The 24,479-nt window shown below is 51.5% G+C and overlaps 1 protein-coding gene across 4 annotated transcripts in view; it reads left to right on the top strand.

The window, feature by feature from the left end:
* The window catches only part of NF2 (neurofibromin 2), a 45,813-nt gene extending 21,369 nt beyond the window's left edge, over positions 1–24,444 (top strand). The window contains exons 11-18 of one of the 4 annotated variants that reach the window (XM_026859688.1): positions 807–920; positions 3,291–3,413; positions 3,798–4,015; positions 5,352–5,457; positions 10,512–10,639; positions 12,456–12,615; positions 14,390–14,434; positions 23,031–24,444. In XM_026859688.1, the coding sequence (XP_026715489.1) occupies positions 807–920; positions 3,291–3,413; positions 3,798–4,015; positions 5,352–5,457; positions 10,512–10,639; positions 12,456–12,615; positions 14,390–14,425 (885 nt within the window). In that variant the 3' untranslated portion in view covers positions 14,426–14,434; positions 23,031–24,444. Of the gene's footprint in view, positions 1–806; positions 921–3,290; positions 3,414–3,797; positions 4,016–5,351; positions 5,458–10,508; positions 10,640–12,455; positions 12,616–14,389; positions 14,435–23,030 lie in introns of all 4 variants that reach the window. The other 3 variants (XM_026859687.1, XM_026859686.1, XM_026859684.1) reach the window with 3 other exon arrangements.
* Positions 24,445–24,479: the final 35 nt, after the last annotated feature.

Genomic DNA, 24,479 nt, shown 5'->3' with positions numbered 1-24,479 from the left:
CCGTAGGGAAGTGGAGCTTCCTGGCAAAGGCCTCATTCACTGCACTCATCAGGGTCGTACTGCTGAAGCTCCTCTGGCTCTGGAGAAGTAATATGTGACTTGTGAAATGGAAGATGGGCATGTGAATCAGTCCTTAGAAAAGAGTCAGAGTTTAGAAACCTGCTTTTATTGCTGAAAGCTGTCTCTCTTCTGTGTACCCACCCCTTCGCTAACCCTCCTCTAGTATTGCCACCTTCCTTGTCCTCCTTGAGGACCAGAGGAAACCACATTGGTGCTCAGAACACTTCAGCAAAGTTATCTTTGAGGAAGCTTTTGATAAGACTTCTGTTTATCCAAGATGGAAAGTGGTTTTCCTTCTTCTTTTTTTAAATTTTTTAATCTCAGTGCTTTAAACATGCAGCTGGGAGAAGGTGCAAGTTCATCTTGAGCCTAAAGAAAGGGGGCAGTAAGAATCAGAGAACTGGTCAGAGCTGTAGAAGTTTCTGTTTGATTATTTGGCCTTTTTAGGGCTGGTATGAAACTTGCCAGAACTGTGCTGTACTGGATGCACAGAAAGCAGAAAATTGGTCTCTGCCAAGAGCTGATAGCCCAGGAGCTGATGTTTGGTATGGGACTTGGCTCTGCCTTGGCTCCCTGCCCCTTATATGGGTATGAGAGCTCATAGATTTTGGGATCAGTGGGTGGAAGTGCTTACAAGCACCAAACCAAAACAGTTCTAGTGGTTTTGTGTGTTGAGAATACAAACCACCTCATCGTCATCACATGTACAGCTGTTTCTCTCCGCTCTTCACCCTTAACTGGAATAGATTCTTCAGCTGTGTATTGGAAACCACGACCTCTTCATGAGGAGGAGAAAGGCAGACTCGTTGGAGGTCCAGCAGATGAAAGCACAGGCCAGGGAGGAGAAAGCCAGGAAGCAGGTGAGAGACCTCTTGTTATAACGGGACTGTGAGCCCAAATCAGAAATGCAAATGAACTTGGGAAGGAACAGTCTCCAGAATGACATCAAGCACACAGAGCAGCTTTGAGGGAAGGTCCAGCTGAACATCTCTTTTTAGTGTCCTGCTCCCACATTGCCAGTCATTCTCAACTTGGCTCTGCAGGTTGATGGCAGCCTGGCAGCCCGAGTCCAGCCACCACACTCGGGGAACCAAACTGGGAGGATGGGAGGGAAGAGCTGATCTGGGTGTCCTACAAGTGTGTGTGCATCTTCCCTGCCTCACTTTGTGTCTGGGCTCCGTAGCTGGAAAGATGTAGTATGCTGGGGTAGTTGCTTGTAATTAAAGCAGGGGCTGTGAGGGGGAGCTGTGCTTTGCCGTAGTTTTTCACCTCATTTTCTAATTACATGATGATGGAATGCACACCGACATTTCGGGGCGTGCAGCCTGCATGCTAATTCGGTGCTGGCCTCCTTTATCTGCTGCAGGTCAGCCCAGGCAGCGAAAATGGCTCTTTGGAGGCAGCAGCGTGTAGCTGATGAGCATATATCAGCAAATTGGATTGTATGAATCATTGTTTTCTGCTTGTAGACCTTTTCTACTCCCTGAAACCTGCACAGCTAATCTGAGTCCTGGTGCTTAGAATATAAATGTCCCTTTCGCAATAAAGCCGCTAGATAGCAGCAGAAGAAGCCAAAACAGTCACTTGCACTCAGGAGGGTCTTATGCTCAAGGGACTGCTAAGTTAATGGATTCGAGCATTCCACAGAGGTCCCTGTATGGTGCTAGATGTGGTGTTGTGCTCAGCTGACCTGGAGGTGTGCCATGGGTTATCCTGCAGGCACCTCCTGAAGCAGTTCTCCTTCCTGTAGCTTGTGGGGTGGCAGGAAAGAACAGGGAATGAGTCACTACAAGGGCAACCAGGACAGCTTCTCTGGGGAAGGGGGGCATCTTGCTTCCTGTGGGGATTCCTCTGGGCAATATGGAGTTGGCATTAGTGGAGCAAAAGGTCCTTCTTGGAAGGAGCAGCATGGTGTCCACACTGGTGGCTTCAAGTTTTACAGTCCCGTGAGTTTTTGATGCCTATGAATAATGCCAGCAAGACCTGAGATCCTGGGCTTAGTTGGACATCTGGGAGAGGTGAGGGCACAAAAAGAGCGGAAGATTCTCTCTTCTCCTGAGATCTCAAATCCAGAGCACTTGTGCTCTACAGGAAGGGTCAGGCTTCCCTTGCCTGAGCTAGCCACCGTGCTGCCTCACCCTCTCTCTTCTCCCTCCCCAGGATCTGCTGTTGTTAACTGGTTCCAGATAGTCCTTTTATATTGGGAATTCTTGCTAATGGAAGTACTAAGTGGGATACAGATTGTAATGATAATTAATGGGGGGAACCTTTAATAGAAGGAAGCAGAGCTGTTAGAACAGTGGGCGTCCTGCTTTCAGAACACAGTTGGTGTCCAAGGAGCAAAGAAATGTGTCTTGTCGCACTTATTTCCCTTATTAAACTCAGCAGGTGGCCTGTGCAATGCTGGGAGTCCTAGCTGCAGTGTGGATATTTATAATGCACCCATCTCTGTTGTACTGAAATGCTTTAAACTAGGTGTGTTAATTAGCTCGATGACTCCCTTTGGGCACTCAGCTAGCAGAGAGGCAGTTGTTGGGCACACTCTGTCTGCACAACACTCTCAGCATACTCTGGTGGGTTGTCTCAGCGTAGCTTGGATCTTCCCCTCCTGGAGAAGCACTGTTATCTCCTGCAGACTGAGCTGGAGGCAGAGAGTTCATTGTATCTAGGAACTGACAGAGGTGGTCACACTCTTTGTGGCATCCCTATAAATGAGTGGAAGTGAAGTTTCCAGGATACTGGGTTAGATGTCTGATCATGTCCTTCAAAATCCTGCCTTGTGGTGTGTCTGTGGAAGGACACTTAGGCAAGGAGGGAAGGAGGGACCTCAGACTACCCCTAAGCCCAGTCTCACTGTCTGTTCAACTTGCCATAAGAAACTCCAGGCATAGTTGGAGCTCTTGGGACCCAACTTGTGTGAGTCCACCCTGGGAGTCAGCGCAGGAGGGCACGGTCTGGGGATGTAATCACCTGCAGGCAGCTTGTGCAGCAGCGCTGTGGGTAACAGCCTGATCAGAGGATAGGGGATTGTCTTGGGAACGGCACGTTTCAAGGGAGTAGGGTGCATCAGGTCACCCCTGTTTAGTGACGTTGCCCGTGTTGATAAGCAGAGAGGAGGCAGCAGTGGAATCCTGTGCTCCAACCCCCACACTGTGACCCTTTCTCATCCTGTGGAAAGCCTTTCTAACGTGTGTTATTTCTCTTTGCTTTTGCTGATCCCTTTTTCCTAGATGGAACGGCAGCGTCTGGCCCGAGAGAAGAAAATGAGAGAAGAGGCTGAGAGGACGAGGGATGAGCTGGAGAGAAGATTGATGCAGTTAAAGGAAGAGGCAACAATGGCCAACGAAGCTCTGGTAGGTCTCTGGGAGGCTGTTTCCCGAGGCATTGCAGCTGTTCCTCACTCTTTCCACTGCTGAAGCGTTTTAGGAGGCACACTGTGACTGTCCTGTGGCTATTCTCAAACTGCTGCTGGTGGACAGTGAGCAGGAGGCTGGATGGGATGGATTTCATCTTGCTAGCCTGCTGTGGGAGGAGCACAAAGGAGGGTGATTTGGGACCGAGCCCGGGCACATCCAGGTCTTGGCTGCAGAAGGCTGCAGGCTTTCATGGAAGGGAGGGACTCTATGGGCCATGGCGGCGATGCAGAGTGATCAGCTCAGGCCTCTGCTCTGAGGGTTGTAAGCACGTTTGGGGAGATATTCAGTGCATTTAATGGCTTCATGTGCCTTGATTCTCAGATGAGGTCTGAAGAGACAGCAGACTTGCTGGCTGAGAAGGCTCAGATCACAGAGGAGGAGGCCAAGCTCCTGGCTCAGAAAGCAGCTGAGGCTGAACAGGAGATGCAGCGAATCAAAGCCACGGCCATACGGACGGAGGAGGAGAAGCGTCTGATGGAACAGAAGGTGCTAGAGGCAGAGATGTTGGCACTGAAAATGGCGGAGGAGTCGGAGAGGAGGTCAGAGGGTACAACCTTGCAGCTGCCTCTGCTTTGCTTTCCTACCCCCTTCTGACTTAGCAGGAACGGTGGCTCACGGTTTGAGTCAGTCCATCCGATGGTTTGCAGTGAGCCCTTGGCCTCCCCTGCATGTACAGCAGCAAATGGCCCCAGGGCTCAGCTGGTTTCTCTCTCCATCTCGCTGTTTGCCACATCTGGACTGTCCCTGCATGGGAAGAGGTGCTGGTAGAGCAGTGGCGGCCTTGATATTTCCCTGGATTGGAGCTGGAGACCCTTCTCTGAAGCCTTCTTTGGGAGAGATACTGTGGTGAAAGCAGCAGGGAAAGGGGCCGTCAGCTAGCGGGGGAGAAGGTACCGTGGTCCCTGGCACTCTGCCTTCCACACCTCTCACGCCCTGACAGCAGCAGTGGAAGCCAGCTCCACTTTTGGGTGATTTCTGCAAACACCCACTGCACTCCCCAAAGTACTTGACAACATTAATAACACTTTTTTTTTTTTTCTTCTGGATGGTAGAGCTACATTCCCTATGCTCTCTTTATTCCTCTGTTTACCTCTCAGTTGTTTATTTCTCCTTACCAGTCGTGAGCTCTCTGTTTCAAGTTAGCCTTGAGGTCTCCATGGTTCCTGGAGTCCTTGCTTCTTGTTAAAACTGGTGTTTCTGTCCTCTTGATACCAGAGCCCAGGTCCCATGGCACATTTGATAGTGAGCAAGTAAAAGATCACTCTTGTTTCCTTCCAACTGATTACTCCTTGCCGTTTGAGAGCTTGCTTGGAGTCAGCCCTTCTGCTTAGACAAACTCTGCCCTTGTCCATCTCTTCTTGCCTAAGTGTCCTTCCCTCCTTTGGCTTTCTTGGGGGGGGTGGGGGGTGGCCCTTGAACCTCAAGGGTAAATACTAGCACTAAAATTGTTGGGCTCTGCGAGTGGGCAAAGCTGTGCAATCTGGGTGCTTTTTCATTACTGAATGTAGTAAGTAATCATTAGCAGAGGCTTACTGTCAGAAAACTGCATCTCCTATAAGTCTGAGCTTAACTTCTGAAGTTGTTCTCCTTGTTCTGGCATCTTGGCATGCTTCTCCAGCCCTTAGCCTTCCTTACTGATGCTCATGCAGAGCCCATGTTGGAGCTGTCCTTCTGTAGCTTGGATTTTTGTGCTAATGAAAACGTTCCACATGTCAATGGTTCTGGTGTTGCCCTTACTCAAATGATTTCTTAGTTTGGGACTTGTTGCAGGACAAATCTCAGCCTATTCCACACCTATACTGTAATCCTGCTTCTCTGTCTTCTCGTTCCTCTCAACTTAATCTGATATTTGCCATTTTCTATTTTTCTCTGTAGAGCGAAGGAAGCTGATCAGCTAAAGCAAGACCTTCAGGAGGCTCGCGAGTCTGAGCGGAGAGCAAAGCAGAAGCTTTTGGAGATCACCAGCAAGTCGTCCTACACAGTAAGAGCGATCTGTGTTGTAGTCCCCACTTCCCAGCCCATGAACGTGCCCTCCTCTGTAGCCTGGTGGAGTCTCCTGTCGCCGTGCTGTCAGTGGAGGGTGTGAGCTGTCTCGCTGCATTGCTTAGCAGCTGTTCTGAAGCCCTTAGCAGTGCTTGCCCTTTTCATCCAGGCATCCTGTCCAGCAGAAGATCACTTTGCTCTTTTTTCTTTCCCTCCACATACCCTGCCTCATGCTACAAGAGCTTCTGGTGAAATTAGAGACAGCGAATTTTAAGCCAATTTAACACATGCCAGAGCCATGCTTTGCTAGCACTTTTGGAGTGACCATCTCAGCAATAGCCTTTAAAATAGGGTTAAATACTTATGAAATGGAGGATGTCCTTCTTCTTATTAGGTAGGATAAAGGTTGTTCAGAACCCCATTCTATGGGCATAAACTGGATACTATGTCTCTATGTGCTGGAAAAAAGCTTCCTTGAAGGGAGATTATTCCATAATTGCCCATTAAGGGGATTTCACACCTTCCTCTGAAGCATCTGGTCCCTGTTGCTGCCGGGGACTGAAACGCCAGACTGAATGACCATTGCTCCAATCCGTCTGGCAGTTCCTTTCCTCAACTTCTCTAATTGTGCTTCAGGGCCTGCAAAACCCATCAAGTGCTCCCCTTCCCATAGCTCGCACCTGCCAGGGCTGCTGGCTCAGCTGCCTCGCTGGCCTGAGGGGTGAAGGGGGAAGAGCTCGACAGCTTCAGGAATAAACTCGACGGACATATGTGGGAGGTATTGACCTATCTAGTACTCAAGTTTTAATTTGTACCTGCAGGCTCCTTCCCCCCTCCTCTGGAAACTTTCAAGGAGCAGATTGAAGAGGGCTTGAGATGAAGCAGCTTTTCATCCCAACTCTCTGAAGTTCCCTGCAGAAATGTTCAGGAGCTTTTAAAAATGGCAGTGGTGGAAAACAGTCAGGTGGTCTTAGCTATGGGACACTCAGTCAAGTGCTAGCTACCCCAGCGCTTGATAAAGCTTAGCTTTGGAGTGCTCCTTATTTTACACGGCATTAGAATTCTGGGATCCACCAGTTCTTTAATTCTGGTTTTAACTTGTGCAGAGGGTGGAGTGTCCTCATGGAAACTGCTGCATGGCTACATCAGCCCAGTGTTGTTTTGGCAGCTCTTATACATCCATGTTCCCTTGTGTTGCTGTGTCTATCCTTAGTCAGTCAGGCAGACCCCCAGCTACCCGTGTATGTGGCTGTGTTCCGGCCTGCGGAGTTAAAGCCTGCTTAGTTGGGGGTGTTGTAGGGTTGCGTGGAGCTCAGCTCCACCCCTCCAGCTGCATCAGCCTTCCTTAAAGAGCCTTGGCCTTCCTGACGTGACTGCTGGTGCCAGGAGGGAAGGGGACATGCCCCAGTGAGGTGGCAGGGTCCCCCCATGCAGCTGCTGCTCCTCCTGCCCCTCTTGTAGCCCCGGGAGGAGCGCCCGGTCGTGCAGACTCGATGGCTGTTTATTTCCAAGGTCAGGAGGATGCAAGTGTGACCATTGTGCCAATATCCAGGTGACAACACCTTGCTGGGCCTTCCATCCCCTGTTACGCCTGCCTCGCTTCTCCCTTCCCCTGTGGCCTCTCTCATCGCTCTGCTGCATGTGTGTTTGGGGCTAGACAAGTGAGATGTGCAGAGATCTTGTTTCTGTGCTCCACTTCAGAGAGCTGGATTTGGGCAAACCTTCCTCCCCTGCCAGCACATGGAGGGACCCGGCAGGCAAGTGCAGCCCAAGGGAGGGAATAAGCCCAGGGTGGCCTGAGGGATGAAGCAGTTTTGAAAGCTGCTGTTGGAAGGCTTGTGTCCCTCAGGTAAATGGCAGCTCTGATGAACAGTGCAAGATTCCAGCTTCTCACTTCTTTAATGAGGGTGTAACACTGAGTGTGTTCTTTACTGCAGTCCCAGTGCTTGTGCTATGTTGTCCCCTGGCACCGAGAGCTAAACAGGACTTCCCTCTGGGGAAACCAGAGCAGGAGAGGAAGTGGGAAGTGGGTGGATGTGTTGCAGAAAGGCAAGAAACAGTTAAATTTTAATTTTTTTGGTAATTTTCCAGTCTCCCATCCTGGTTCTTTAAAGCTTGTTTCAGTGTCTTTTTAGTCCTTGAAGGCCAGGCTGCTTTTGTGACAGGACTGGTAGGTGATGCATGAGAAAGAAGACATGAATCTGAGTCTCAGGTTGTCAGGGCTGGGAGAACAATTAATTCTTCACTGCCTTGGCAATGGCTTTTCACCTTCTTCACTGCCCTTCAGGTACCAGTCATGGGCAAGACTAAAGGTAGTTATCTCTTCTCTGATCATCTTGAAGTAGTAAGTGGCTGCCTTGAGCTTGCCCACATTCTTGAGCAGCGAAGTAAAGGCAGTGGCAGCAACAGGAGCTCTTCCTGTGGGGGAAGCCTCATGACAGGACTTGCTCGGTGCTTCCTCTGTATCGTCTGTGCTCCGGAGGGATGACCACTGTCAGCATGGTGCTTGCTCTATTAACTGCAGGAAATTGCTTTAATGCAGTAACAGGGTTACACAGTTTGTTCAAGGTGAGGAAGCACATAAGGAAAAAGATCTGTGTCCCAGTGACACCGCACGTCCCTTGGATTAAAAAATGTCTGCACTTTGTGCGGGACTTGCCCAAGATTATTGCGTTTGGCAGGGAAAAGCTTTGCTTCAGGTATTAAGCCTGTGCCTTTGAAAACCCTCAGCATGCTCTTCCCTTGCTATTTCCTCACTCTTCCTCACTGCTGCTGCTCTCTGACTTTGCAAATTTTTTCATTGCTATATGAAAGAGCAGTGCTGAGGACAGGTGAGGAAGTGGCTGTAGTAACCCTGACAAGCTGGCATCTGGACTTAATGATTGCAGCAACTGAAATTCCTGGTCAAGTGTTAACTGCTGTTTGTGTTTTTTTAAAACAAAACCCAACAGTTGAAAAAAATGCTAAAGGTTGTTTGAAGGCCAGCGGGCTGGTTCTGATGATCGTGGCTCCCCTGCACAGAGATCGTGGACCCTCACGTGGGAAGGGCTTTGCGAACACCTGTGTGCCTTACAGGGAAGGGACTTGAATGTCAATGTGATGCAGGTATTTAAATCAGTTAAGTGCTTTGGCAGACCTGTTCCCTTTCCTTCGAGACTGGAATTGAGGTACTCAGCTGTCCCTTTCAGTGCCTGCTCCGGAATTAATGCGGCTGTGTACTGCACTAGCAGCGATCACAAACGGGAGTAAGGAATTGTGTTTCCCTGTCGTGTGAGTCTGACTTACCTGTAATGCTCCAGCTGGACCAAGCAATGCAGTTTTGGGTGCTGCCTTGTTTATGCTTGTACTAGGTGTTTGCATTCCAGCTTTGACTCTGCAGGGTAGATGAAATGTCGTCCCTCTCAGGTTTGTCCAGCCGAAGAGCAAGCAGGGGACAAGCCCTGGCTGTTTGTGAATTCCAGACTGGCAGTGAGGGAGGAAGCAGGTTATTGTGCAGAGTAAATCTGTCACCGCCCTGGCGCTAGTGGTTCTTGTTGAAGCGGAGCTAGCTGCAAACAATCCCTGGAGTATCCCAAATAGGAGAAATGAGGGAGGGAGATAACCAGCTGAAGCTCAAGATCTTGTTTGTTGGAGCAGGTTTCCTAGAACCATCCTGCCAGCTTTTGGTTTGTGCTGCCAAAGCAGGCTGTCTCTGCAGCACCATCTCCTGCCACCCCCCTGGTCCTGGCTGGTTTGGGCATGTGTTTTTCACAGCAGGAATCCCTTAAAGCAAGAAGCAGGATCTAGCAGAGAGGTGGGTGACTTTTTGGATGTCGGGCTGGATTTCTCCTGTCCAGAACGAGGGCTGAGCGTGCTGGCAGCACTGGCTCAGATCCATGCACAGTCTGTCACCTGAAGCCGCTGTGCCATGTTTGATGTGTGCTGCTGCTTGTGACTTCACCTAACGTATCGCAGGAGCAGAGTGATGACTTGAGTCAGGGTGTTTTTCCACTACCCTAATGAGCCCATTTATTAGAGGTGTGACAACTTTTGACTGAGAGAAGAGTCATTTTTTTTTTTTTGTAGGGGAAGATAAAATCTGAGGGCCTGGCAGTGTGTGTCAGTGGGGGATATCGCAGCATTTTGCAGGAGGAAGAAAGTCCCAAATCCTTGCTCAGGTGTGATATGAGTGATTCCCTGTGTTATCTCTGCATTTCCAACTGAACCCAGCAGTGGTTCCTAAACACTTGGAACTGAAAATTACTGCAAAGATAAAAATGTATCCGTGCATCTCCATGGACCTTAATGACACTACATCCCAAGTTAACCCTTGGGGTTACGTTGTTCTTTGCCCACACTTTGGGGAGCAGCAGAGTTCAGGACTCTACTGTCATACAGGGTCTTACATTGCCCCTCTCCACAGCTTGTGCTTTTTAAGTTTGATTTAATGTTAAATAGATGTCAGATGTTTCCCGAGAGACACGCTTCTGTCCAACATTGTTTTAAGTGGCACAGCAGTGATAAAATCTAGATTTTACCAAGTTTTGTCAATAGACTTTGCAGGCAGGTCGTGTTTTGTTTCCTCTTTACGACTACAAAGAGCGGGGTCCCAGAGGAGTAATAGTCCTGAATTTAAGAGCATATTGGGAATGGTCTTCAGGCTCATCTGGTGCTTGAGACACTCTGCTTCTGCAATTGAAGTCTTCTGTTAAAAGATCACCAGCTGAAAATGAGCCTCATCATCTGCTCTCCAGAAAGTTTGAGGCTGGTTCAGAAAAATAGGGTTGTGGGCTGTGTTGCCTCAGGAATACACGTGCCCCCCTCCCTTTCCCCATGTGAATGGTGAGGTCCACCCAGCTCAGTGCCACTGCAAGGTAGAATAGACCCAGCTCCAAGAAGAGCGTGTGCTTACCTGTGTGAGTAGCAGATCAGGACCTTATTACAGTGTTAGTAAGTAGCCCCTTGTACTGTGTGTTTAGGTGTTGCTCTGATTTTACTTCTGTTACAGAACATTTGCAATAGGAACACTTGTGTGGCCAAAAGGGATTAATTTGTCCTCTTTCTCTTTAGCAGTCCATGAACTCAAGTACAACAACACTGCCTACCGACCTGCCGAGCTTCAACCTCATCAACGAGAGCCTGTCCTTTGACTTCAAGGATACGGACATGAAGAGGCTTTCAATGGAAATCGAGAAAGAGAAGTATGTGGCCCCATGTCCAGTCTGGGCCAGGGATGGGATTTGTGCCCTGGTTACAGTGGGAGGGCTTGCACTGGGGCTGAATGTGACTGACATCCCAGATGAGCACCAGTGTGAGATGGAAGGGGGAGAAGTTTTTTGGATTCACATTCCCCAGGTCATTAGTAGCTCCGCCTGGAGCATGACATAGCTACTGGTTGACCATTTCTCTGGTTGGGGACCTGGTGTCACAGACGCTTCTCCGCTGCCTACTTAAGGGCAAGTTTAAGCACACTGAGCCTGGCATCAGGCAATTACTCTCTGTATGGTTAACCTGGCTCTTGTTCAGGCTTGAATTGTCCATGTTGGCAGAAAGAGTTAACAGCGCTCTGACTGCTGGTGCTCACTGACCTGTTGCAGGCTGGTGCTTGTGCATTTGCAGTGTGTCCAGAGAATGAAAAGGTAGCTGGAGTGTGTGCTAAGGTCCCGTGTTAGGGCTTTAGCCCCTTTTTCTTGGAATCTGTGTCATGTTTATATATAAAAATGTGCGCAAGCAAGTTTGGATGTGATTACAAGCTTTGATCTTGTGTTTTCCTGAGGGTGTAAGTGTAGCCTTCAAAATTACAAATTTAGCAGAAATCAAAGCAGATCAGATTTTAATCTCTGTAGTAATAATGTGCTTTGTTCATTGATTGGGTAGTAGATCAAAGCTAGAAGGGCTCTGCCATAGCACTCTGGCCAAAACTTCCTGGGGCTGGAATGAAACAGCCCTGGATCCCAGAGGGTGGTTTATTTTGCCTCTGCTCAGTACCCTCTCTCATGTATGAAATAACAGACCACTGTGCTAGAGACAAAGATTAAAAACTTTTCCTAAAGCCAGAAGGAAAAAAAAAAAGCCAAAAATAACAGGATAATTCCTGGTTCTGTACCCAGGTTGCTAACTAGGTCATCCCACTCTTCTAAGCAGGAAGAGCTTGGCTCTGCCAAATTCTGAAAGCAATAGCATGCATGCTTTTGCTGACTTCTCTGGGACTGTTCGCCTTCCTCGGGTGCTGAGATAAACCTTGCTACAAATTCTGCCACTCTGAAAGGGTTCTTGTTAGTCTGCTGTACTTTGACCAGGGTTTCGGTGTTTAATCACAAGTACAAGGCTGGCATGGTGTGATTTTTCTCCAGTCAATGCTTCATCATGGAAGACAGGGATGAGTCCCAAGAATGGCTGGGTTTGGTGGTGTTTTTTTTTTCTTTCTTTCTTTTTTTTGGGAGACCTTTCTCTCTCCCAGGGATGCCATGTGTCTACAAGATACCTGATGTTTTGGGGGCAGTGCTTTCTCCCACACGATTTACAAGTTAAATCCCTCTAAAACACGAGAAGTCAGTACATCAGGGTCCTTCCTTACTGGAAGGATTTGTGCCTTCAAGTTTGTGAGCTGTGTTTGAGAGGGTGCAGCAGAGTAGAGCAGCACTGCTTAAACCGCTGTCTTGTAGACTGAAACTGTGCAATTCACCTATGTCCTGGTGCAGCTTCACTCAGAAATGGGGAGACTTAGAAATATCATGCAGCAGCTCAAGCTTGACTTTATTTTTTTATAGTACTTTAACATGCAGTTTTGTTCCTGGGTCAGCTGTCTGGGTCCTCTTTTTAATAACGAACAAATCATTGCTTGGAGTAGTTTACTGTGTGCTGTAAACTAATGTTGTCAGTTCCACACACTAGAAATGATGAAGATAAGGTTTTCCTGTTGTAATTGCCAATTTCCTATTATAATTGACTGCCATGGTATCGTGTCACCACGTGCAGCTGGCCAGTACTAACCCAGGACTTTTTTGTGTGTGCTAGGGTAGAGTACATGGAAAAAAGCAAGCACTTGCAGGAGCAGCTGAATGAACTGAAAACAGAAATTGAGGCACTGAAGCTAAAGGAGAGAGAGACAGCTCTGGATATATTGCACAACGAGAATGCCAGCCGAGGCAACAGCAAGCACAACACTATTAAAAAGGTATCGGAGGGCTCCAGTTTGTATCTTGCCTGATGAAAGCCTTTAAAAAAAACCAACAAAATAACCGTTCTTTTTGATTTAGCTTTTGCACAAGTTGTTATAATAAAATTGTTTGACCTAGGCTTTCTTCCCTGGCTGCTTAGCTTTGAACCAGGGTGCAGAGAATTTCAGCTTCTGGTGGTCCTGGCTTATATTTACCACAAGAGCCTTGTCTCTTCAGTGCTGTGTGAAGGGATGCAAAGATCTCGAGGTTTGAAGGTCTTGCTGAACCTTAACAAAATCTGGACAGGGGTGCTGTTAGAAGGGATCTGCTACCCTAGTGACCCCAGGAGCAGGAAAAGCCCCACCTGCCTGTTGCAACCATTCCCTGCAGGCATTGCAAGGAAGCAGTATTCATCTGGTCTGGTAAATAATAAGGGGAAAAAATACTCCTGATTTAGGGGCTTTCAGTAGAAAAAGCCAAAAGCCTCATCCTTTCTTTTAATCTATTCTTGAGTAACCTGTAGTGCAGCTTCAACTACTAACAGCAAAATCTTTTCGCTAGCAGGATGTGTGTGAGATGTCTGCTCCCTGTGCTGTGGACCCTGGAACCACCTGCCTCTAGAAACAGGGTTGAGATGAGTAGTTTAGCCAAAAAGTTAGGATGGCTTGGTCTGCTAGCCTGGGGGTCACACCCAAAAAGTCACAACAAAGCCTGTTCTTTATTTTTACATCCTGTCCTTTTCATTTTGGTTAATAACCCTGCTCTTCTCCCAGCTGGACTCTGAAATGAGGGGCTGAGGGTGCATCCATAATTGGTATGGTGGGATGTAGTGGTCAGCCCCTCTCACCTGCAGAGGCTTTTACCCAGGTGGCTTTCTGCTAGCAGCTATCTTGGTGAAGGACTCCTGTATGGCATGGGGTGCAGGCTGTGGTAGCAACTCCAGGTTTTAAAAACAAATGTACTGCTCCTGGTGAGAGTTATGTCTGAAAGGATTTGAAAATACCAGTTCACAGTAACTTTCGTGGCTGGGAGTTTATGATCACTGAATTAGGGCAGGAAAATTTATCTAGTGGGTCTCACTTCCTGGTTTCCCCATGCTGGCCCTGAGCTATTCAGGTTCCTGTCCCACCAGAGCAGAGAATATAAAGATCTTCAGAGACCCTTTTGTCATCGTAGAATCTGAAGACATTTCTGCTCCCAGTAGGTTTTGGTAGTTTTTTCTCCGTGCTTAGAATCCTCAGTTGAAATGGAGAATGCTAAATTTTCACTTCTGACAGAGACGAGTTCATAGAGAGCTGATGGTCCCATTTGTCTCAGTTAAAGAAGGTGGCTGAGCAATCATTCCGATGTCTGTCAGAGCTCATTGCTGTAATTGGGACTGTGCGGTCAGTCTTGGTTACTTTGAAGCTGGAGTCTTGTCTTGTCCCTTCCCCTCAGGAGGGAACCAAAGCTTCCTGGCTCCTGCATCTTAGCTGGAGGAGCAAAGGTTTTTAAATAATAGTCTATTAGTGGAGCACATCAGAATAAAATTACAGACTGCTTTTGTTCATGCCTCCAGGAGGTCAGGAGGGCTTTTGTCTTTGCAATTGTGATGGAAAGGAAAATGCAAGACAGTGGAAATGGAAAAGGGGATAGCAGTTTAGCAATACTTAAATAATACCAACCCTCTGCCCCACCTGGAAGCTGCTGATCACTTTAGTGCTCCAGGCAATCTGTACAGATTGAACAAATGACATTACTCATATCACAGAGGATTATTTTTTTGTTGTTCATTTTATTTTGCTGGTTTAGCCTCAAGCCCAGGGCAGAAGACCTATCTGCATTTGAGACTTCAAAGTAGGTTATTCCAAGGTACTCTGCGTGGGACGATGGGATCACTGGCTGTAATACTAACCCGTGCATGAGCTTGCCTGCGATATGCACCGCTCTAGCCAGCGCCCCTTGCTGCCACCCCTAAAACGCTCCTCAGGCCCGGCAGCGGGGTGCAGTGTGGTGAGATGGGGCTGGCCATGGCACAGCACCCTGCCTGTCCCCGCAGTGACCCCTGCAGCATGTCACAGGCAGCCGCCCTGCTCAGCTCCCGTGCCCTCGGTAGCATTCGCAGCGTCTCTGCGTTTGTTTTTGCACCTGATCCTCCATGCTGGGAAGCGTCTTTTCTTGGCAGAAAGTTGAGTTGGCAGCATCAGTGGGGGAGTGCAGGCGTAGATGCTTAAATAATTAAACATGCCTGGTTTTGCTTGGCTGCTGGTGGCTGGGAATCTATTGGAGGTGCACGGTGGCCTTTGAAGATTTCTTTAATGAAGTAAACCAGGACCTTCCCCCTTGTTTGCCATAGAAAGAAATTCAGGATTTAAAAAAAAAAACAACCACCAAACAAACCCCATCAACTCTTTGTTGCCAAAACTGTCTAACAGACTAAAAACACACGCCTCCGTCTCAGAGCAGAGCAGCACGTGGACGCGTTACCCGCGTCTGCCTCTTTGAGAAGTGTCAAGGGAACGTGAAGCAGACGGTTGAGGACAGCCGGTGTCTGCAGGTACCTCCTGGGCCAGGCTGCAGCTGGGGGTGGTGCTGGAGGTAGTGCTGTTGGTACCATTGCACCTGGGGACACCGGCTGTCAGCACCACTCTCCTTCCTGCCTGCAATGCCTCTGCCTGTCCCCTGCCTCCTTCAGCACGCTGATGACTCCTGCTCTGTTAATGCCATCTCTCTTCTTTCCAGAGCCTGCTTTCCTCTGAGGATTTGCCCTCAATCTGCAGGCTGTGTGTGTGCAGAGCGTTGACTCTCTCCTTTGGGAGGATGAGTTTGGGGAGGCTTTTCTGCTCTTTCCTCGACCATGGTTCTTGCACACCCACAGGGTTTAGCGAGTTTGGAGTGGTAGCGCTAAGGGAAGGAACAGCACGGATGCTGTGGTAGCAGTGCTCACGAAGGCGGGTGCCAAAGCTGGTGGTGAGTGCCTTTGGAAAAAGCTTTCATTAAAAGTTACTCTGAGGGCTTGCACAGCCTTGCTGGCATAGCAGGCACGCACAGCCAACGGTGGAGCATTTTCTCAGCACATCTGGAACTCTGGCAGAGGCAGGAGGATGCTTTAGATGCAGACTTCCCCCTGGCTGGTACCCAGAAGTGATCAGCACAGGTTTGTGCCATTTTGAATGGACCAGCCCTTTCAGGGCTGCCGGCAGAGCTGTAAATCACTCAAGTTAGGGTTTTGTGCTGGCTGGCTGCCACCAACCACTCTTCAGGGGGGCTGCAGGTGTTCCCAAGACGGGCTGCTCACATTGATAAGCATTTCCTTGGGAAAGAGGCTAAAACAAGGGGTGACCCTGCAAGTCTGGGCCACCTTGGATGTGTCTCTGGGGCAGGCTGACTGTGGTTGAAACCTGCTGTCCCATCCCAACTGGCTTGAGGAACTCTGTGGCAGGTGAAATTGGGGTGAAATCCACTTGTGGCTGCAGCATGAGGAAGTGAAATGAAGCCCTGACAGTTTGTGGAAAGACTAATCCAGCAGCTGGGAGAGATTCGGTGCCTGGGAGGAGCCCCCATAATTAAACCAGATGCACAGCAAGTGCTGCAGTGTGACCTCTGGGTTTTGTTGCCTGCCTTTGAAGACGCCTGCTAAGTTTTTCATGTTTAATTACGTGGTTAACATGCTAATCCTTTTTTATGAGCTCTGTGGGCACAGCAGAAGCACCTCATCTGGAAACTGATTTCCCTTCTCCGTAGTGCTCTCCACCGTGGGCTGGTGCTGCTGACTCCAGCTGGCTCAGCTTCGGGAGGGTGTGCTGCTTAGGCTGTAGTAGAAGATGAAAAAACCCACTTCTTCCTCGCATCCTCTGGTGTAGGAAGGCTCCCAGGACAGGCTGCTGCTCTAAAACACAATCAGGTCTTTCATTCCAGTTGCTTTCTTCTTGCACAGTCATGCTTATTTACTGTGATTTAAGCCCTTTGAAGTATCCATGCAAGGAGCAAATCTCCATGCCTGTTCCCAGACAAGCAGCTTTGTCTTTGAGCAGTGCTCTGGTCCTTCAGCGGACAGGCTTGGCCTTTCCCCGCCAGGTTCTCGCCTGGCTCTCAGTTTGTTGTCAGACACAATGCTTGAGCTCACACCTAGGGACCAGCGCTTTTGGTGCCCATGTGGATTGCATGGACGTTGGTGGTGGGGTGAGCTGTTGCTGACGTGCTCTTGCTGGCTGCTCTCCTGACTGATCCTAATTGCAGTGCAGCGTTGCCCTCAACTCTGGTGATACAGGATTTTTTCCTATCATCGAGGCACTTGAGGTTTGGATAAGCTACTTCAAATCTGCTTATTTATCACCAGTAGACTAGTCTGGGCTTCCTCTGTTATTGGACCATGAACAGTCATGTTCTACCCTGTCCCTGCAGACCCAGCATTGTCCCCTTCGAGTTTAGGCAGTGAGCAGCTCCTGGCCGCCAAGCGTGGAGGGGCGAGTGAGGCAGAGCACTTCTGCAGGCTTGTCTTCACTCCTCTCACCTTCAGGAAACACTGTGGTCTGTCCTCTACGGCAGTATAAGGACACCAGTGAATTAGTGATGGGCACTGCCATCTGAGTCTCTCGTGATGCAGATACAAAGCTGCTGTGCTACCACCAAATGTCACGAGGCTACTTAATCATCTGGACAGGCATAAGGTTTCTGGGAGGCTGGTGCTGGGGCAGGTGGCTTCCCTCTGCCCATTCCCCAGCTGTGCCTGGCTAGCATCTTGCTAAGGATCACTGAAACATGTCCCTTGAGGACTTCAATAAATCTTGTGGGGTGTCTTTGTCATTTCCTGGGGCCTCCCTTCCTCACCTCTCCCCTTGTGGGACCCACAGACTCCCCTGCCTGAAATGGGTCTGCTTTGCTCCAGTGGTTTGCTGGGGAGATGGAGAACCATGACCATTTCAGGGAAGAACATTCTTGTGCCTCTGGAGTTTCATCCTGCAGAGGGAGGGTACCAACACAAGAAACACTTCTGCTCTGGGAAGGGCAAAAGGAGGCAGCCTGGGTGGTACAGAGGAGGCTGAGCCACACACAGGTGCATCCATCCTTCCCTGTGGAAACTGTGACAGCCCGCATACGGGTGAGGTGCTCTTCAGTCTCATGCAGAACTGCAGCATTGCTGTGGCATCACTGTATAATCCACTCCCACCAGGAGAGGGGAAGGCTGCGTGCTGCAGAGCGGGCACACGACCAGCGAGGGACTTTCCAGGAGAAGCAGCACCGGCGTTCCCCATCCCCTCGGAATCTGTGAGGGTAGAGGGAAAAGATGACTGAGGATGCTGGCTTTTTGTGCTGCCTGGCACCTGGCTTGGATGCAGGCGAGAGCCGGAAGATACCCAGTGAGCAGAGCACCTCCAGACACCTCTGGACACACATTTTCTGAGTACAGGAAGAGGTGGAGGCACAGCCCACGTGGGTCTTGCCCACACGTAACCGTGTGTGCAAGTCTGTGTCCCTGCTAGGTTCTTTTTTTTTTTTTTTTTTTTCTGCCCTTGTTCTCCTCGGAGCTGGGAAGTGAAACTCCCTGGCAGCTAAACTGGGACACGGCAGCCTCCTTTCCTTGTTTACAAGGAGTGAAAGGAAACTAGGAAACATCAGGCCTATCAGCTATTTTTGTGGCAGCCTTTGAAAAGCATTTCCTTCAAATGGAGCATCATCTTCTCTCTTTTAAACGCACTCATCAAAGCGTTGGAGGCCGGGGGAAAGTTGTGCTTGGGAGAGAATAAACGACAGCGTGGGAGTAAGAGAGAAATGACGAGGTGGGGACTGGAAAGGGGGGCGGGGAGGGAAAAATAGGAAGGTTTTGCTTTCAAAAGTAAATGTGGGAATTGAAAGGTCCACCTGTGCGGTGGGGTCGGGGGAGTGAGCAGGGATGGAGAAACACATTCAGAGAAGGAAAAGGGGATAAGGAGGATTTACTGTATGCAGCACCAGGTAATGATTTAGCAGGGACCATAGATCTCCCCGCCAGCAGCCAGAAAGCATCCCCGGCATTGCATGGGGCAAGGTGATGCTGCTGGGAGTGGCACAGGTGCCCCTCTCCTCCAGCCTGGCCAGGCTGCAGGATAAACAAGGAAACGGCAAAGGAAAGACCAATTTGAAACCTCTCCCAGTTCCTCGGGTCCCAGGAGGATGGGGGAAGGTTGATGTCATTTGCAGCCCCTTTCCCTGCCCATGCCCTGTCTCCAGTGTGTGGGGAGGGCACTGGCTCCCGTGGGCTCGCTGAGAGCCCGGGTGGTTTCTCTCTATTCGGTTTGCCCAGCCAGCAGAAGTTATGTGCCTGCAGTTATTGGGTTAGCTGCTCTAAACCGCATTTGGCTATGAAGGACTTATTGGGTTGCTTTTGTTTGTTTGTTTTTCTTAAATCAAATCAGTCCAGCAGCCCTGGGTAAAAGCAGAGCTCAGAGGAACCCCAGCGTAGGAATGCAGGGAGTGGGACTCTTCCCTTTCTCATATCTTGATTCATTTGAGCTCTGGCAGCTTAATTGCACTCCTTCTCTCTCTCTCTAAATTTTCTTTGATGGCTCTGGTAGTGCATTGTGGAGCCCACCCTCCCTCCTGCAGAAAGGAGATTATCATAATACTGCTTGTAAATCAATTTTTTTTTTTCCCCTGTCCGTACTGGCAAGAATGTAACTCGCTCTTAATCACTCTGCCTCGCCTGCACAACGTTACGGTTATGGGTATATATATTTATTTCTTTTTGCCTGGTTGGGCAAAGGGGAGGCAGAGAGTGTGGGGAGTTTGCAGGGGTGCTGGAGGCCACCTTAGGGCTTTCCCGCAGCAGATGGTGGAGAGGCCAGAGCAGAGCTGCACTCTCTTCCCCAGCTGCTCTGCTCCTCGCTTTTATGTCCCGCTGCAGAAAAGAACAAAACCGGTTGCCCCCTGCATGAGGGAGTGGGATTTCCCTGCCGAGAGCTGTCTGGGGCTCACGCTGCAGGGCTCCCCCCACCGCAGGCTGCTGCAGCACCTCGTGTGCCCCCGCAGCGCTGGGGGAGATGACTCAGGCTGCCCCGAGGGGCTTCCCTTGGCTCTACCCGTCTTCCTCCAGCGCCTCCCCCCAGCGCATCCCTCGGGTTTTGTTAGGCTGCAGCCGTGCCAGCCTCGCTGTCGAGGCCACAACACCGGCCAGTGGCAGAGCTCTCCCACCTGCCATGGGAGTGAGAAGCGCCCTGCCTGCAATTGCTCAACAACAAGAAAAACAAGAATAAAAGAAAGAAAAAAGGAGGGGGGGAAGTTTTCCCTCCAGGCATAAGCGGAGCATGGGTAGTAGAGGGTCAGTGTGCAGTCAAGAGCAATCTTAATTTCCTCTTGGATTATTCATGTGCCTGACTAATCGGATGCGAGAAGACAGCTGCCTGAGCGGGGCCGGGCAGCCCCGGTTCCCGGGGCGGGAGGTCCCAGCGCCGGCTGCCGGAGGTGCCTTCGCCCCAGGGCCGGCGGAGGCAGAGCAGCCTGAAGTTGCTGGCCCCTTCCCTTGCTCAAGCCGCCACCAAGCTCCTGGCAATAACCCAGCTCCTGCTAATGAGAAGTGTTCCAACGGGGCCCATATCCCACTCGTGCGATGCTTTTCTGATGCCCACCGGGTTACTGGGGAGAAAGACAGCCAGAGGCTCCTCTTTGGGGAGCCTAAATGGGAAAAAATCCTGCCCCGACGCCAGCACTGCACAAGCCTCTTGGCTTTCTGAGAAACAGCCAGAGTGTAACGTGGGGGTGATGAGAGATAGGGGGGTGCCTCAGCATGGTGGGAGCGAGGGGGACAGTGCAGGTGCCTGCTCTGTCACCACTGAAATCCCTGTGGTCTTTGCCTTTGAGGTGACAAAATCTGGCCGCTGCTGAGTGCACTGAGCCCCAGGCATGGCCCTCTCGGGATGTCAGCACTCACACCTCTCTGTGGGACTCCATCTCATCAAGGCTCCCACTCCCCCTATGCCCACAGCTGGGCTACTCTTACCGTGCCTCAGTTTCCCTGGATAGGTTAAAACAACACTGAGCGTCTCAGGGAGCTTTTGAAAGTCACGGCTGAAAGCTGCTGGTTTAAGAGCTGGGCTGCATCTCTTCCTTCTCCCTGTGTCCATGCCAGATGCCCTCAGAGCTCTGCCTCCACGTGCTCCCCCGACGCTGCAGCAGCATTTGCTCGGGAAGGTGCAGCTTTGGGCACAGAGGCTGCTGCCCGAGCCTTGCTTTGAGGTAGCCCAGGACTGCGAAAGCACGTGGGGGTTCAGTAGAGAGCTGTGTGTAGCTAAAGGCAGAGAGCAGAATAGACTAATCTCCCTACAACCCCGGGGGAAACATCTTCCCTCCACCTCATCAGGGGTTGTAGCTGGCTCCTTTCTTTTCTGCATCGGAGCACTGAGTTGGCTGGGGGGGACCTGGGTGGCATCTCCCCTTGTTGTGCTTTAATGGAGCGGCACTGCTGTGGGCCGGGGAGGGGCTGAGGGGCTTTGATTCACCATCCAACCTGCAGAAGAGATGACTTCAGTGACAGGGTGTTAGGAAGTGGAAAGCTGGCACGTAAATGTTCCTCCTCAGGGATGTCTGGACTCTCGGAGGTGAAACAGGAAAGCAAAACTGCCCCATTTTGGGCTGTGGTGGGCGCAGGGGCCCTGGTGTGAGCCCTGGCTGACACGTGGGACCACTCAGCCTCACCCACCCCTCTCAGCCCCCTGACACCCCCTCACCCACCGCCCTTCTCTGCCAGGGGCAGCAGTCCCTGTTCTTGCGCCAGGTCACTGCAGCAGGAGGCAGGGCCCTGCTCAAAGGGAAAGACCGAGATGTCCACTCAGGTTTTAGATGCCAAATTCTCTGGCCTGTGACCCAGCCAGGTGTCTGATTGGGATCACAGGCAGGATTTCTGCTGGAGGAGCCAAAGTAAAGCCTACACTGGGGCTATCAGTGGGGCTGGCAGCAGGCTGGGGCAGCCCACTCCTTTTTTTTTTTTTGCCTCTCCAGCCTTGAAAGAGAGGCAAAGAGCAGCCCATAGCACTCAAAGCCCCTGACCCATCACATCCACCCTCCATCCAGCTCTGGAGGGGCTGCTGGAGGAGCAGGGGGGTACTAAGGAGGAGGAGAGCCAGCCCTGGCCCAGGAGATGCTGTCAGCAAAGAGTATTAAACTCCTGCAGAAATTTCCTCTGCAGTACAGATTTTTTCAGAATGGCATTACAGCTGTGAAGGAATTACTGAGGAAAGGCCGTGGGGGGAAGCAGGGCGGGGGAAGCGCTTGGCTTAACTCACTGTAACGTGATCATAGGATTCCTGTTTCAGCAAAACCGGCGTCCCCGGCGGAAGGCACCGCTGCTTAACCCAGCTGAAATGAAGCCTTTGCAATTAGCCGGCTGGTTTGGCAAACTCTTGCGGTGTTTCAGCAGCTGGTTGGAAGGTGGCACTTCTCCCACCATGCTCCTTTGGGTGGTTATCTGTAAATACTGCAATTTTTTCCTCAGTGCTGAGGGTGTTTCTTTCATCTCTCGTTTGGCCAGTTAGAAAATGGGCTCGCTGTCCTTCCGTGGGGTATTATTTTTCGGATAACCTCGCTAGCGCTGCAGAAAGATTTTCTGGGCCGGGTTTCCAAGTCCTGCAGAGCCTTGGCTCCAAGGATGCAGTCCCACAGGCGAGGGCTCTCTGGCTCCATCCTGCTGCAGGATGGAGCGAGCTGGTCTGGGATGAGGTTCAGGGGCAGGGGGATGCAGCAGCCCCTCGCAGGTGCTGGGATGGGGGTGACGAGCTGCGTTGTGGCTGCTCGGACCACACTGGGCACGTGGGCTCGTCCCATGGAGGGAGGTGGCTTGGGGTTGGACATAAGCATGGGACAGAAGACAGTCCCTAGCGGGTGACATGTTGGTGACATGGTTGACATGGCTGGCCTAGGGACTTGGGGGAAGCTGTGACTTTAGAGATGAGCGTGGTTCTCCCTCTGTCCTCAGCTGATGGAGATTGTTTCTCCACCGACTTTGCAAGAGCCCCGTGTGTTCCGCCCCCCCCAGCAGGGCAAGGAGAGGAGGGAGCACACTGGACGCTGAGGGCACAGGACTGGCACCCTTGCTCCGGGCCCCTGCGTACCCCACAGCGGCCCCGCTGGCGCTGCTGATCAAACCCCCCAGCAGCCTCTGCTCTGGGGGAAGGTGGTGTGGGCAGCAGCGAGCCACCGCTCCCCCCAGCCCAGCCCACCTCCCCATGCCCCACGCTTTGCCTTTGGGCCGTGCTTCTTGCAGCTGGGGGCTCAGCTGCTGCAGGCCTGCGCCACATCCCTGCTTCTGCCCTCCCTGGGACTTTCAGAGGGGCAGGGGCCGGGCCAGGAGGGGGTAAAGGCAGCAGCTCCCTCCTGCTCAGCCCGGTGCCCACCCCGGGGGTGAAGCTGCAGTTTGGGTGCCTTGTGGGAAGGAGGGGGTCAGCCCCGTCCCCCTTCAGCCGCCCCCTCTGCTCTCTTGCAGCTCACCCTACAGAGCACCAAGTCCCGTGTGGCCTTCTTCGAGGAGCTCTAGGAAGCGACCAGCTGCTCCGCACCGCTGCTGCCTGCCGGCCGGCCCCCCCACCAGCCGGAGCCTCCCCCCAGGACCGGTGTGCCCCGACCAGGGCAGGGGAGCCGGGCATTGCCCCCCGGCCCCCTCCAGGTGCTGCCAGCCTCTGCACACCGATGGACTCAAGGCCTGGCTGCCCACGGACTGTGTGATGTTCTCTAGCTTAGTGTCCATTCATCCTCCTCCCTTCTCTTTTTGTTTTTTTTTCCAGCCTTTTTCTTCTTTTTCTAGCATAGTTTTTTGGCTTGGCCCTCCAGGATTTCCCCCAGTGCCGGGGTCGGGGCTGTGGCCGTGCCCCCCAGCCCAGCAGTCAGCGGAGGAGCGTGCCGAAGGGTCCCCCCTGGCCGGGGCGCCGTCCGTGTCCTGTGGGATGCTGAGCTGGGTGCCAGCGGTGCTGGCAGTGCCGGGAGCCCCATTAGGCACCCAGAGCATGTCCTAGTAGAGTGCTGTAAATCAGGGGCCGTCGCGCCGGCTCTCCCCACGCCCAGGGAGGCAGGCGGGCAGGCAGCGGGATGGCAGCGGCTGCAGGGACCTCGGGCTGTGGGGGTGAGGGCTGCTGCTTCGCCAGGGAGAGGAGGCAGGGGCAGGGCGTGGGGAGGAAGGTTTCATCCTCCTCCTCGTTTCTGGTAAGGAGCAGGCGAACAGCTAGTGCCAACCAAATTAAACCTTTTTTTTTTTTTTTCCTGCTAACTGTGACAAACCTGGGCAGCTTGAGACCGGGGGGTGTCCCTGGGGGCTCAGGGCTGGGCTTTTGCTGCATGCCCAGGTCCAGCACCCCTGAATATAATGTGGGCCAGCCCCCAGCTCCTCCCCGGGCTCTGTGTCCTGGCAGGTGAGCGCTGGGGCTGCCTGCTCCTGCCTGGCCTTAACAAGGTGCCTTTGTTCACAGCTCTGACCCCCTGGCCGTGGCCACGGGGAAACGGGGATGCCCTGACCTTTCCTTCGTGTCTCCGTCCCAAACCCTGCCCTCCGCTCAGGGGGAAACCTCCTCCCAGCTGCGATTTACCCTTTAACGGAGCCGGTGCTGCCCTGGGCATCTCCCACATCCTCTTGAGACCCCCAATTCCTCCCTCCCACAACCTCAGCTGACCTACAGCCACACCAGAGTCAGTCGGAGGGTCAACCCGGGGCTTGGTGTGTAGTAGATCGTGTCCTGAACCCTTTTAATTTAAAACCAGTGCTGCCTCGGATCGACACCCCACACGTGGCTGCGATTCGGGTGGCTGTGGCCTGGCACAGCCGCTTTCCCGTTCCCCTGGACTGTTGTACTCAGAAGAAATAATGGTTTTCTCCTTTGTTTTAATAAAAATTCAAAGCACTAAGAGGGGGAGCTGGGACTTGTTTGGTCTTTTTTTGGGGGGG

The sequence above is a fragment of the Athene cunicularia genome (genome assembly GCF_003259725.1).
Source record: "Athene cunicularia isolate RWA chromosome 15 unlocalized genomic scaffold, athCun1 chr15_part1, whole genome shotgun sequence".
Lineage (NCBI taxonomy): Eukaryota > Metazoa > Chordata > Aves > Strigiformes > Strigidae > Athene > Athene cunicularia.
This window is presented reverse-complemented; position numbering and strand designations above follow the sequence as displayed.